Raw genomic sequence first — 15,668 nt, forward strand, 5'->3', positions numbered from 1 at the left:
ATTTCACTTATTTCAAAAAAAGAAAAGAAAACAATGAGCAATGCATATCACAAAGCATTCGCAGACAGCTACCGTGCAGTTGTCTGTTGAAGTCAGCAGAGCATTGTTACGACGTATTTCGGGTCCAACCTATAGTGGTATTCGATGCAACTACAGTTCAAAACATCTGCTGCCTAATTTGCCAAGTTAAAACTGTCCATATTACACAGTCTTTTGAGCTTTAGCCAATAAACAAACTTACGCATTTCTTTCTCATATAATGCTAGGTCCCATGGCTGAGTACTATGTTGTATTACGCGATGTGTATCTTAGTCCATTCGGTCGACCACAACTGGCATGGTGCATTGATACAGCGCTATGTTCGTACACCTTTTTTTTGCAAGTAGGTTCTTGGGCACATTTTCTTTCCAAATTGGGCCTCACCCGTAACTGCTTACATTTTTGATATTGTACAGAGAAAATAAAGCTATCACAAACTATCTCTAACTAGTAGCCCTTCTGGATACAATTCACTGTGAAACAGCATCTATTAAGTTTTTGCATTTTGAGGCGGAAGTCGCATCTATTTCATATTTATTGCAAAAAGCAAATTTTTCCAGTCCCTACTTATTAATAAATGAATACAAAAAAATTGGATTTATACCAAAAATCTTCACTTACCCAGGAGAGGACACACTTAGTGAATAGGTGCCTGGAGGCAGCAGGCGCCAGTAGTCACCATCAACAGCAGAGTGTACATCACGTAAAGCACCAATAGTTGGACTTGAAACAGTTATAGTGGCATTGCGAACCGGATCACCATTCTTGTCTAGAATAAATCCACTAACACCTTCATGAACCTTTGAAAAGAAGAAGTGAATTGAGATTTATGAGGATCAGGCCTATTTCTCTTAATGAATCTGTTCAGAGTTTATCAAACATACAAAACTTTTTTATTCTACTGTTTCAAATAAAACAGATGTGACATTATGAGGAAACACTTTCTAAATCTCTAATTAGAGCAACATAATATGAGAAGGAAAGAAGAACTCATTATTCTGTTCCTCCTAATCTGGATTCTATTTACCCCTCTCCCCCTTTCCCTCCCTCTCCTAACTGGGAGCTGCGCCTCCTTAATGGAAGCAGTGACATGTTCAAATGTTTCTTTATAACTTGAAATAATTTTGAGTGGGATTTCATTTTTTAAACAGAAATTATACTATAATAGATAAAACTATAAAAAATGAGAAAGAGAAAGAGACAGTCATGAAATAGTATCAACTGTGAACTACCTGTATCTCATCCGTAATCATACCTTGTCTAAGAGTTGCAGTAATGGTTCACGATTTTCGCTCCAATACCGAGGCAGATCTTTAGCAAGTGGATATTTTGTGCATCCTATTTCCAGAGTTAACTCCATGGTTCCAGCTTTCACATAATTCCAGTCCTACAAATACAACAATCAAGATTCAAAGACTGTACGCAAATGAAACACCCTAACCATCAAGTGTAACAATCACCACTTTGGTTATTGTAAATGTAACTGACCAAATGGGAAACAGAATACTTATAACTCATAATTTAGGTGAAACTCTTCATACATAAAGAAAAAATAATTAATTCAAGTAGATTTGTCCCCTAAAATAAAACAGCACTTATTCCAAATCAGAAAGTAATACCTAAGAAAATGTGTTTCTAGCCATTTAAAGAGTAACTAATCTTGAATGAATTAGTAGTATAATGGTCCAAGTATTGAGTCAGGTGCAAGACCCAAAGAGTGAAAAATCAAAGACTTCAAAGTTGCTACATTACATCTGGGATCTAGTCCGCCCCCGGTAGCTGAGTGGCCAGTGTGACGGAATGTCAATCCTAAGGGCCCGGGTTCGATTCCCGGCTTGGTAGGAGATTGTCTCTGCTCAGGGACTGGGTGTTGTGTTGTCCTAATCATCATCAATTCACCCCCGTTGACGCGCAAGTCGCCGAAGTGGCGTCAAATCGAAAGACTTGCACCCGGCGAAAGGTCTACCAGACGGGAGGCCCTCGTCACACAACATTTAAATTGTATCTGGGATCTAGAATGCAGTCGGGAAATGTAGCCCTGAGGCCAGTAAGACCTTCCTTGTGTTTCAAGCCTCATCACAAAAGTGAACTCAAAGAGTATTTTCAAATTAAATTTTGTATCACTGTGAGACTACATCCACAAATCTTGTATTTTAAGAGGGAGGATATGAGGACATTTGCAGCGGAACAAAATGGCTTGGTAAACTATGCACAATGGAGGCTACTTTAATAGGTCACTAGCATTCCTCCCATGCTGCCAGGATAAGAAAACAATTCTATCATTTTGCATTGAGTACCCCACATAAAAAACTTCGTTTGAAACAACGCAACATCGGCTGAAAGCTGGGAATATTTTCTTAACTCTTATTGAACAGTTTGTGACAACTACAACACTATAAATCCAATCTTTTTCACATTATGTGGCTCATCATGATTGAGAATTTTCAGATGCTTACAGAACGATATGTTCATACGTTACCGGTATGAGTGCTTTGGATAAGTAATTTATTTCATAACAAATGGCAGTTGTGGTTTATAGTTCAGCCAAAGAATACATCACCCACGAATTTCATAGCATACCAACACAAATAAACACACATTTTTGAGAATTTTTGGAGCCTACTATTATCCTTTGCATAATCTAAGAGCAATTTGTGGCAAATCAGCATTTGTGAATTAGTTACTGTAGCAGATTTTCTAATTAACGTATTGTGCTACATCTAGTTATTCCTTCAAGAGTATCAGTCCTATCTGCAGTTATTATCTGCACCATAAATTAATTCTGTTTTGGCATATGCTAACAACTATAACAACATCAAAACATTTTAGGAAACTAGTAACTTTTGCCACAGTTTTTTTGTGTTGCCTTAACACAAATCTCATTTTTGTGTATATGCTCCAATTCTTATACAATTACCAACTTTTTAGCTCTACAGATTAAAAGATAATCAGCAAATTTTATTTAAAGTTATTTGTTCACTGCCTTGTAATACATTGCACCAGCCAAAATACATCCCCACTCTGAATGCTTTTCTCCCACTTTGAATGCTTTTCTCAAAACGGGATGAGTTGGTTGCCATTTGTAAGCAGCTGGAAATTGCCCTGACAACTGTTAAATGATTGGTAACTGCTGCAAATCATTGTGTTGGTTAGGTTAGGTTAGGTTAGGTTAGTGTTTAACGTCCCGTCGACAACGAGGTCATTAGAGACGGAGCGCAAGCTCGGGTTATGGAAGGATTGGGAAGGAAATCAGCCGTGCCCTTTCAAAGGAACCATCCCGGCATTTGCCTGAAACGATTTAGGGAAATCACGGAAAACCTAAATCAGGATGGCTGGAGACGGGATTGAACCGTCGTCCTCCCGAATGCGAGTCCAGTGTGCTACCACTGCGCCACCTCGCTCGGTCATTGTGTTGGAAGAGCTACCGAAAGTACCAGAGGTACCTAAAGTATTATCCTCTTCTAGTGATCCTGTCTCCTCTGCAGAACGCACAGGATCTGTCATTAGCCATGCACATGACTGTGAGTGGTATGTCAGAGATAGATTTAGGCATCCCGCACAGGGTGGACATGGACCATGCAGGACTCAGTGTGTTGTACTGATCCCACAACTAACAAGTCTGAGGTGCTGTGTTTTCACTGAGACGGAAACTGAGCCAGTGGGACTCACTTCAAATGTTTTGCAGAAATGTGTTTTATCCAGTGTCAGGAGGAGGAAAACACGAAAAGGTAGGATCTGTTAATTATTGGCAGCTCAGAAAGATGGCAAATGATGGTATCCCTTATGGAAATGGCAGCAAGTAACAGGAAAGGACACCAGTTGCACTCAGTATGTATGCATGGATCCTCATTCAGCAAGCTGAAGAGGCAATTCCGGCAGCCACTGAGGGAACAGGGTGCAACCAACTGCAGATTGTTGTGCACATTGGAACAAATGATGCCTCTTGTCCGGGCTCTGAGGTCATTCTTGGGTCATTCTAGTGACTAGCAGAGAAGGTTGAGAAGACCAGCCTTGCGCATTGAGTTTCAACGAAGCTCACAATTTGGAGCATTGTCTCCAGAATTGATTGTTGCCCTTTGGTTCTGAGTTGAGTGGAAGGACTGAACCAGGGACTTCAAAGGTTCTGTGACAAGCTAGGCTATGACTTCCTGGTCTTGCACCATAGGGCTGAGAACTGTACGGTTCCCATAAATAGGTCAGGTGTGCACTACACTTCAGAGGCTGTTACTCAGGTAGCTAACTGTGTGTGGGGTGCACACAGTAGTAGTAGTAGTAGTAGTAGTAGTAGTAGTTGTTGTTGTTGTTGTTGTCGTTGTTGTTTTAGGTTAGATGGCTCTCCATCCAATCCAGATACGATAGCTGTAGGAAACCCAGAAGTATCAGCATAAGAGCAATAGAAATGTCTCTTACAGGTGAGAGTATTAAAATCCTAATGGTAAACTGCCGAAGCATTTGCAACAAAGTGCCAGAGTTTGAAACACTCATGAAAAGCAGTGAAGCTCAGATAATACTAGGTAGAGAAAGCTGGCTGGAACCTGAAACAGATAGTAGTGAGATTTTTGGAGAAAATTTAAGTGAATATCGAAAGGATAGGCAATAGGGAAATGGAGGTGGTGTACTTGTTACAGAAGACAAGAAACTCAAATCCACTGAGGTAGAAATTGAAGCTGCATGTGAGATCGTTTGGGCAGGATTCAGTATCAGGGGCGGGCATAAAACTATTATTGGATCTTTCTATCACCCACCAACCTCGTCTCCTGATGTAACCGAAAACTTCTGAGAAAACCTCAGTTCACTTGTATACAAGTTCCCCAATCATACTGTAATCACTGGTGGAGACTTTAATCATCCAACAATTAATTGGAGAAATTACAATTTTGTAAGTGGTGGGCATGATAAGACATCCTGTGAAACTTTACTAATTGCCTTCTCTGAAAACCACCTATAACAGATAGTTAGGATTCACACTCATAATGCGTAAATAGACCTGACCACTTTAAGGATACCCGCATTGAAACTAGTATCAGTGACCATGATGCTGCTGTGGTAACAATGATTATCAAAGTACACAGGACAACTACAACAAGCAGAAAGATTTATATGTTCAGTAAACTAGATTAAAAAAATCAGTAGTGTCATATCTCAATGAGGAACTTGAAACTTTCCGCACTGGACAGGGGCATGTACAGAAACTCTGGCTCAAGTTTAAAAGAATAGTTGACCGTGCACCGGATAAATATGTACCCAGTAGAACAGATCATAATGGTAGGGATCCTCCATGGTGTACAGTCACTGTAAATAAACTTTAAAAAAATAGAGATTACTGCATAATAGGTTTAAAACAAAGACAAGGGCTATAGATAGAGGGATTCTGAATGAACATGTTTGGCCGTTAAGAGAGCAAAGGGTTAAGACTTAAATGACTACTGTAGTAGAATACTGTCAAGTGATCTTTCAAAGAAGCAAAGGAAATTCTAGTCGTATGTAAAGGCTGTTAGAGGCATGAAAGTTAGGGAAAGTTAGTGTCCAGTACCTAGTGAATGAGACAGGAACTGAAATTGAGGATAGCAAAGCAAAAGCTGAAATGCTTAACTTCAAATGTTCCTTTACAAAGGAAAATTTGGGACTACTGTCACAATTTAATCCTTTTACCATTGAAAAGATGAATGGAATAAGTATTAGTGTCAGTGGCGTTGAGAAACAGTTGAAATTGTTAAAATTGAACAAATCTCCAAGCCTCGATGAATACCTGTCAGATTCTATACTAAATTTGCGCCGAGTTAGGCCCACTTCTAACTATAATCTGTCATAAATCCCTTGAACAAAAAACCATGCCCAGTTTTTGGAAAAGGGCACAGGTCACACCCGTCTACAAGAAGGGTAGTAGAAGTGATCCACAAAACTACTGTCCAATACCCTTGACATCGATTTGTTGTAGAATCTTAGAACATATACTGAGCTCAAACATAATGAGGTATCTTGAACAGAATGAGCTCCTCAATGCCAACCAGCATGGATTTCAGAAACATCGATCATGTAAACCCAATTCGCATTTTTCTAACTGACATACTGAAAACTTTGGATCAAGGCAATGTGGTAGGTGCAATATTTCTTGATTTCCAAAAAACATTTGACTCAGTACCGCACCTGTAGTTATTATCAAAAGTACGATCATATGTGGTATCAAGTGAAATTTGTGACTGGATTGAGGACTTTTAGGTAGGAAGGATGGAGAGTCATCTTCAGATGTAAGTAACTTTGGGTGTGCCCCAGGGAAGTGTATTGGGATGCTTGCTGTTCATATTGTATGTTAATGACCTTGCAGACAATATTAACAGCAAAATCAGACTTTTTGCAGATGATGCTGTTATCTATAATCGAGTACTATCTGAGAGAAGCTGCATAAAAGATGTTGATAAGATTTCAACATGGTGCAGAGATTCAACTTGCTCTAAATGTTCAGAAATGTAAACTTTTGCTTCTTCACAAAACAAAAAAACATAATATCCTATGACCATTATATCAATGAGTCATTGTTGGTATCAGCCAACTCATACAAATGCCTGGGTGTAACAATTTGTAGTGAGGTGTAATGGAATGATCACATAGGTTCAGTCGTGGGTAAAGCGGGTTGTAGACTTAGGTTTCTTGGTAGAGTACTCGGAAAGTGCAATTGATCTACAAAGGAGATTGCTTACAAATCATTTGTGCAACCGGTTCTAGAACATTTCTCAAGTGTGTGGGACCTGTACCAAATAGAACTAACAGGGGATATTAAGCGTTTACAGAGAAAGGCAGCACGAATGGTCACAGGTTTGTTTAATCCCTGGGAAAGTGTCACGGAGATACTGAAGGAAATGAACTGGAAGACTCTTAAAGACATACATAAACTATCCCAAGAAAGTCTATTAACAAACTTTCAAGAACTGGCATTAAATGATTACTCAAGGAATATACGACACCCCCTACGTATCGCTCACATACACATTGTGAGGATAAGATTAGAATAAGTACTGTATGTAAAGAGGCATTCATACCACTATTCTTCCCACACTCCATACACAAATGGAACAGCAAGAAACCCTTATAACTGGTACACTGGGATGTATCCCTGCCATTAACCTCACAGTGCTCTGCAGAGTATAGATGTAGATGTTTAACATTTGTAAATAGCTCATGTTAATATTCAAAAGATTAATTTAATTAATGGATACAATAATACAGATAGTTATTTTCAGATAAAATTATTGTGTAAATGATAGGAATCTTACAGAGCTTTTTTAAAGGAACTATGACATGTAAATGATTATAATTACAGAATAACAGCACAAGTGTGAGGAAAACAGTGAGAGATGTATGAAGCTCCTGAAATAGTGTTGCCCCAGCCAGAGTTTATTCAATATGCATTTTTCTTACTACGGGTGTGTCACACAATTGCTTATAAGTTCAGTGCTGCACAGGATGGTTTAGTCAGTCTGCCTGGTGATACTTTTCACCACAGGTGTAATTGAACAATGCACAGCTCAGCAATTTTGCTTCCTTGGAAAAGTGTCATAAAAATTTATATGTTATTGAAAATGGTGTACAAAGATGACACATAAAAGAAACTGAAGTGTACCAATTGCTTTCTTGTTTCAAAAACGGTGATGTGTCAACTTATAAAAAATTATATTATAGATGCCTTTTAACAGCTGAAATAGACAAAAATGATGGGAAGGAGATACACTGACTGCTTGGACATACAGAAATTCTTAGAAAATTCCTGAACTTGTGCTTGAAGATTGAAGTTTACAAAGGTGACACTACAAAACAAACTGAACCATACCTGTAGCTCTCGTGTTTCAAAAATGGTGACAAGTCAATTGATTAAAAACCCGATTCTGGATGCCCATTCACTGTTGGAACAGACAAAAACATAGGGAAGGATATCCACTGACAGCTGGCAAAGAGAAAAATGCTGAGAAAATTCCTGAACTTGTGCTTGACGACTAAGGATGGGCCACTGAACTCACGGAGGAGTTAACTGGATCGCATGTACTCATAAATCTGTAGTCTCCTGTGGGCATTTTCATTGAAGTCAAAATCTTCAAGGTTGTCAGGAGACGTCATGTTCCTCTTCAAACTTCATCTTCACAATCAGGGTGTCAACCCATCTGTTGGGATCTTCTTCAGCATCTTTTAGTGTAGCCAGTTAGCTGAAAACTGTCACAGACCACTGTCACATTCACTTACTACATTGAGTCTTCCAATGATTAGTCTGAAGAAATGGGGTTATTATGTGAACTTTCTGTGGCTACTATTGGTGGGCCCTTGTCATTGGACAGGTAGTGATAACAGATGTGAGAAATAGAAACAGTTACTAGAAAGCAAATTACAAAACTGTTTTGGTAAACATTACCCATTGTAAAAGAATGCCATATGAAGATGATGTGGACTTTGAATAGGAATAAACAACTGAACAAGTAGTAAGTCCAGCAGCAGCTGACAAAAATGACAAATACCTCACCAGACCAGCAAAACACTGAAAGGCTGCAGAATGTCAAGTGTTTCACATTCTAGGAACACTATGCTTGTTTATCAATAATTGTCCCAACCTTTTTCTAGTACAGGACATGGCATGGATGTTTTTATTCCTTAACGTGGGATACATCTGATAACAAACTGAAGGTACTAGGGCTCTACTGGAAACATTAACAGAAAGGAGGGATAGAGTGTGACGAAAGAAGGGATAGAGAGTTACATTTGTTTGAGGTTGCTGTAAATGGATCACAAGCTCAGCTTTAGAAGGAAAAGGGAAAGAACCACTCATCAAACCATTTGGTTTCGGGAAACTAAAAATCTTAAAAAATGATTTACCAACAGGGATATGAACCCCATTCTCTCCTGATGTCATTTGCAGTTACCCTTTTTTAAGTCATTTGCAGTTGATAGGCAAAGGCTGAAGACATCAAAAATATGAAACTGAAAATCATCCACAAGTTTAGAGTAGAACAAGCAACTCCTTACACTATGACATTGCCATAATAGTATAATTAATGCAGTTACTCAAGAGGCACCACTATCTTGGAATTCATTGCCAAATCAAAATAAGAGGAAATATTCAGCTAGGAATGAAAACAATATAATGAGAAGAAGTTGTCACAGGAAGTAGCACCATGCCATGTACTATCACCAGTCTTTATATCAACAATGACAACTGTTCAGGGCAACACTGGACAACTGAAGATGCATTTTCCAGGTGATGTTTAAAAACTGTCTTGAGTGTTCCAAAAAACTATGGGCATAGTTTTTTTCTCCAGAGGGTTTCTGTAAATCAATAGTATTTCCATTCCATATTCTGCAATTTTGTTTTCTGGGTCAAAATGATTAATCCACAGATAATTCATTTCAGAAAAATTTCACCCTTGTTAGCATGACAATGGAGCATGTTGTGACCAATTATCAATTGACTGATCTTGTGCTCTTACCTATGTTGTTTCAGGATCCATCTTGCACAGACTTTATGAAAGTTGAGCCAGTTATGTGTATGCAGAACCACGACTAATAGATATATGATTTGTCATTTGCAGTTTGTAGTCACTCATCAATTATTCATAATCATGGAATGGGTTTGCTTAAGGTGGCATCTAAAATGAATGTGAGTGTAATAACTGCTCTTTCCTTTTCCTTCAAACTTGTTCAGTTAATTTTGGACTATTTCAAACTTCCAGGAAAAGCTTCTCCTAGGTAAATCACTGTCTCTAAATTGTGCTGAGACTCTTCTGTGAATGTTTGCTCGTGGCACATCTTCAGTCATCCTCCCTGCCCTCTTGTCTCTTTCACCCTGATAGAGAGACATATGAACAAATACTGTTCCCCTTTGGTGCAAACACAGAATGGTGCACAACCACATTTACTTTACAATATCACAAAGTGAACTGATGTGAAAACTGTCATATGCAAAGAGAATGATGCCTTACGGTGGCCTGTAAATGGATTAAACTGAACAGACAACATTAAAATGATTATAACAGACGTGCAATTAGTTGCTGTCTAACCTCATAACATAATGAGAACTAAACTAACACCATAATAAGATGGTACAATACACTAGAATGAAATTTTCACTCTGTAGCGGAATGTGTGATGATCTGATACTTCCTGACAGATTAAGAATGTGTGCCGGACCGAGACTCAAACTCAGAACCTTTGCCTTTCCCAGACAGGTGCTCTGGAAGGTAAGAGATGAGGTACTGGCAGAATTCAAGCTGTGAGGATGAGTCGTGAGTCATGCTTGGACAGCTCAGCGGTAGAGCACTTGCTCGCAAAAGACACATGTCTTGAGTTTGAGTCTTTATAATACAATGAAACAGCACAAATTAGTTTTTATAATACAATAAAATTTTACTGTTCACAAACCATTGCCTCACAGATACTGCTTTACGACAAGATGTACTGTCAGGCTTGTTACAATTAATCATTGCCTCCAAGCTGTTCCTCTACTGTATGCAGTACACAATGCTGTAAAATTTGTCCATTTCCTTCAACATTTAGCATTTGCATAAGTGCAATAAAGACACCACACCTTAAACACAAAGAACATAACTGTAATGCCACTTCCTCTGTATTTTTCTGTTGGCACCACACATGATGACAGGTAATTTTGTCCTAGCACTCGCCAAACCCAAACACTTCCATCAGATTGCCTTGGGTTATAGTAATATTCATTACTCGAAATCACTCATTTCCAGTCATCCACTATCCAGTGGCGCCACTCTTTACACCACCTCAGTCATATCTTAGCACTGACTACAGAAATATGTGGCTTATGAGGAGATGCTCAAACATTGTACCCCGTTCTTTTTAACCATTATGCACTTTCTAGTTGGACTCTTGGTAGCAGTTTGGAACTCATGAACGATTCCTTACACTGATTTCATGTGAATTTTTACACCCACTCTCTGCAATGCTCAACATTCCCTGCCTGTTAGCGTATGAGATCTGCCTGGTCCTAAATTCCTTCACATTTCCACTAAACATTCACATCACCAACATTTGGCTTGGGCAGCTTTAGAAGGGTTAAAGCCCCACTGATTGATTTGTTACTCAGCAGAGATCCAATAAATAATCCACATGCAAAGTCGCTGAGCTACCCTGAGCAACCCATTCTGCTGTTACCCCATTTCCTTTTATACTGGTAGGTCTTCCTCTCACGACATCTAGCGGTCAATTCTGCATTACACAGGAGTGTCCAGATACTTTCAATAAGATAGTTTATTTGACATCCAATTTTAACTATGAAAGAGCCAAACTTTAACTTGTTCAATAAACAGAGATACTGTTCACTAAAATTTTGTAAAATATTCCTTCAGTGAACCAAATTCTTGGTTCAGAATAGTTTGCTTCTTTTCCATTGATGTATGAGAGCAAAGGGATGGGTTCTCAACCTGGCACACAGCTGGTATTGATATCAATGATATTATGTGTTTGCCATGTTGAAACATGTTCAAAAAGGTAAATCAAGTGTCAACCTGATCTTCAGTATACAGGGTGATTACAATTTAAGTTCCACTTTCAGAATGATGTACAAAACAAGCCAGTCCCAAGAATGATGCAAAATTTGAACTGAGTGTTGTCAAAGAAAATGGAAAACATATGGGGCAAAAATTAATGAAAATTTTACCACTAGATGGCACTGTAAGTGGCAGAATATGAAAAATAACAATAATAATAATAATTCTCGGTACACAGCTGTTCCTCAGTTTGCATCTGAGAGCTCAATGTGACTGTCTCAATGCAGGACCATGTGTTACTGATAAAGCTCTTTTACAAGAATGGTGACAACGTGCCAGTAGCTCTACATAAGTTCCAGACACTCATGGATACGAAAAAATGTGTTGGCTCATACGGCTCAATGTCTGCCAAGGATCTGGAGAAAACAATTACAGAACTAAAAAAGACAGGTTCTTTTGGTATGCAATGTGGCAGAGGGAGGACAATAACTGATTCAAAGTCAGTAGAAGATGTGACCTCAGCATTGTAGGAGGAGTAGTGGTGGTGTGCAAAAATGCAGTGCACTGGGAATTGCCCGAACTTGGGAGCATGGTGCATAAAATTCTACAAAAAATCCTGCATTGCTATCCATACAAAGTTACCCATGTCCATGAGTTGTTTGATGCTGAGCTGCCAGCAAGACAAAACATTTGCTTTAGAATTTCTTGCTCGTATGAAAGTGGATAATGAATGGCCACAGAACATTATGTGGACAGCCAAAGCCCATTTCCATCACCAAGGACATGTCAATACTCAGAACTGCAGAATATGGGCACAGAAAACCTGCTCACTCATCAACTGGTACTGCTTCAGTAATGTAGAGATGCAAATTGATGATGTCATTTATCGTATGGTCATATATTGTAGAGGAGATGGGACATGCGGGTTCTGTTACCTGCATTGTTACTAGGAAATGCTATGAGACTCTTTTGTGCAACAAGGTCATTCCGACTCCTCTACAATGGGTGTGTGGGTAGAATCATTTTTAAGCAAGTTGTGCTGCCAGTGAAGCAGTTGCTGCAGAGGCATTTTAGAAATACTAGAATTATCAGCCTGCCATCATTTCCCTACAGCCTGTCCATACAGATATAACACTTGAGACATTCTGATCTGTGTGGAATATGCTGTTTCTAGATTTCAACTTGTGGCAGAAATGATGGACAGCATATTAATACGTCTTGTATCAGTCTCACGACAGTTAAAAACTGATTTCATTTTTGCTTTTTATTCAGATTTTGGCCTCAGGATAATTAAAATCCACCATTATTACTTTTCATGCAGTGTTTGCCCTCAGGACAATTAAAAACTGATGTCATTGTTGCTTTTTATGTGTTACTGGCTTCAGGACAATAAAAAACCAATCTTCCCCATCCAATGTGGTTTGACCTTGTCATGGTGGATAAGTTTACCGAACTAACTGTGCAACAACTGTTGAATGCCAGCTGCCATACATGTGTTCAACTCACACCATACCCATCATGTTCCAATCCACCTGTCATTTGTAGCTGAACCCATTTACATTAGGATGCTTACAACGCCATGTAATGGGAAATCTTTTGTTAAATTGTTCAGTCCCCCAATAATGTTTCTCCCTTCTTTGATAATTCTCCATTCGAGTTCGACGTAATTCTGAGTAGTAGTTCCTTGTTTTTTTTTTTTTTTTTTTTTTTTTACAGCAAATGAAAATGTAACTTTAATTAAAATCATCCTGTAGTTTTGTTTACATAGTTTTTAAAGTTGTTGTATTGTGTGTGTGCGTTGTTGAATGGGTCAACTGGAAATCCATGTTTTTACACAAATCTCTGTTTTGATATGGTTTGTTACCAACAGCTTTTCATCCAAAGTTGGCAAAGGTTTATAAGGAGAGTCTGCTCCTTCATTTTCAACAGTTAAGAAATGATTATCTGAATTTTAAAAAAGCTGTGTGACATTTAAAGGTGATTCACAAGAAGGATGTTCCAGACCTACAGCCACAGATGAATACATTGAGGCAGTGCACAATATGTTATTAGATAATTAGGAATTAAGGGTATATGAAATGGACATGGAAATCTAACTTTTCCCATTAGCACATAATTAAATCGCTTTTACAATGCAATAACGTTAATGTAGTGGTGCCACCTGACACCACTATGGAAACTGAGTATCCGACGTAACATTAGGAAACTGAGAATCCGATGTAACATTACAGCCAACCACTATGGTACCACTACTCAGATGGCACTCGTCATCAGGAGTGCCCTCCGGTGAGACCATGCCAGAATCTAGCATATTAGCCAGCCCAGGGCCAGCCTGAGTCAGTTGTGATATGACTTGTGAAATGTGCACTGACAAGGGGAGGCCGCCAATTGTGAAATTCAGATTCGATTCATACTGCGCATAATAAAAGCTCATGGCCAGAGGTGTAATGTGGAAAAGCACCAAGATGCACTTCTCAGCCGTTGTCGAGAAAATCGACAGTTAAAAGAAACCGTTGCGGTGAAATACTCTCTATGATTAATAATTCTCTACAGCGTCGTGGCGCAGCGGTAAGCGCTCTGGTTCGTAATCCCAAGGTCACCGGATCCAATCTCGCGCTATGCAACCTTTTTTTTTAGTATTTGTTTTTTATAATTAAAACCCACACACACACACACACACACACACACACACACACACACACACACACACACTTGAATGACAGTTGCAACAATTATGCATATAATAAGTTGTTGAAAGTCGTTTCTCGTGGAAAAACTGGCGACTTCGAACATCATTATGTTTTCCACAAACAAAGTTGTATTTCACAAATGTTATTAATTGTCTTCATAATGTTAACCACGTATAGTTAACGGAAGACGTAGAAACGATATTCCGAAACGAATACGTACAGCGTAAGTCAAACGTTCGAATTAGAATAGAGACCCCACGAACACAAATTTGTTGTGGCAGGTATGAAATACAAACTCCGTTACTCGCTCGTTACACTTGAATGACAGATGTTGGATGGGCCGAAACGAGCCGCCGCATAACAGCTTAGTTGCCTGCTAACTTCGAAAGAAGGTAGATGCGGTCCCTAGCGCAACTTATAACAGTGTCGAAAATCAGTGCGGACGGGAGAGCTTTGGTACACCCTGATAAAAAAAACGGAAAAATGGAGGCAGTACAATTGGAGAGCGATCCGCCTTCACCAACATGCATAAGCAATTCATTAATACTTTATATATATATATATTTGAATTACAAAAAACCAATAATAAAAAAAATTGCATGGCGTGAGATTCGATCCGGCGACCTTCGGATTACGAACCCGAGCGCTTACCGCTGCGCCACGACGCTGAAGAGAATTATTAATCGTAGAGAGTATTTCACCGCAACGGATTCTTTTAACTGTTGATTTTCTCGACAACGGCTGAGAAGTGCATCTTGGTGCTTTGCCACATTACACCTCTGGCCATGAGCTTTTATTATGCGCAGTATGAATCGAATCTGAATTTCACAATTGGCGGCCTCCCCTTGTGAGTGTGTCATCAGTTTGGTTATAGTGGACTCTATTTTGTCCTAGGCAGAACTCTAATACTGCATGGACTGGGCTTTGCTTTGGAATATAAACATATAAGGCCACATCTCTTGTCATTAATAAACCAGGGCGAGTCCCCACAAGTTTCGTTTGCAACTCACCTTTCACGAAAGCTAACATCAGGGATAGTGGTGCAGCTTACACTATTGTTGCAGGTATTTTCACTCTCTACTGTTTAATAAGTCACAGCTGCAAAATACTAATGCGAATTCTTTACAGACGAATGGAAAAACTAGTAGAAGCCAACCTAGGGGAAGATCAGTTTGGATTCCGCAAAAATATTGGAACACGTGAGGCAATACTGACCCTACGACTTATCTTAGAAAATAGATTAAGGAAAGGCAAACCTACGTTTCTAGCATTTGTAGACTTAGAGAAAGCTTTCGACAATGTTGACTGGAGTACTCTCTTTCAAATTCTAGAGGTGGCAGGGGTAAAATACAGGGAGAAAAAGGCTATTTACAATTTGTATAGAAACCAAATGGCAGTTATAAGAGTTGAGTTGAGGGGCATAAAAGGGAAGCAGCGGTTGGCAACG

General features: G+C 39.1%; 1 protein-coding gene across 1 annotated transcript in view; it reads right to left on the bottom strand.

Annotated features, from left to right (window-relative positions):
- LOC124545475 (carboxypeptidase D-like) overlaps positions 1 to 15,668 on the bottom strand; it is a 256,584-nt gene that overhangs the window by 114,730 nt on the left and 126,186 nt on the right. The window contains exons 10-11 of the mRNA XM_047124408.1: positions 1,295 to 1,426; positions 661 to 839 (exon numbers count right to left, since the gene is read on the bottom strand). Of these exons, the coding sequence (XP_046980364.1) occupies positions 661 to 839; positions 1,295 to 1,426 (311 nt within the window). The remainder of the gene's footprint in view (positions 1 to 660; positions 840 to 1,294; positions 1,427 to 15,668) is intronic.

The sequence above is a fragment of the Schistocerca americana genome, chromosome 8 (assembly GCF_021461395.2).
Source record: "Schistocerca americana isolate TAMUIC-IGC-003095 chromosome 8, iqSchAmer2.1, whole genome shotgun sequence".
NCBI classification, from domain to species: domain Eukaryota; kingdom Metazoa; phylum Arthropoda; class Insecta; order Orthoptera; family Acrididae; genus Schistocerca; species Schistocerca americana.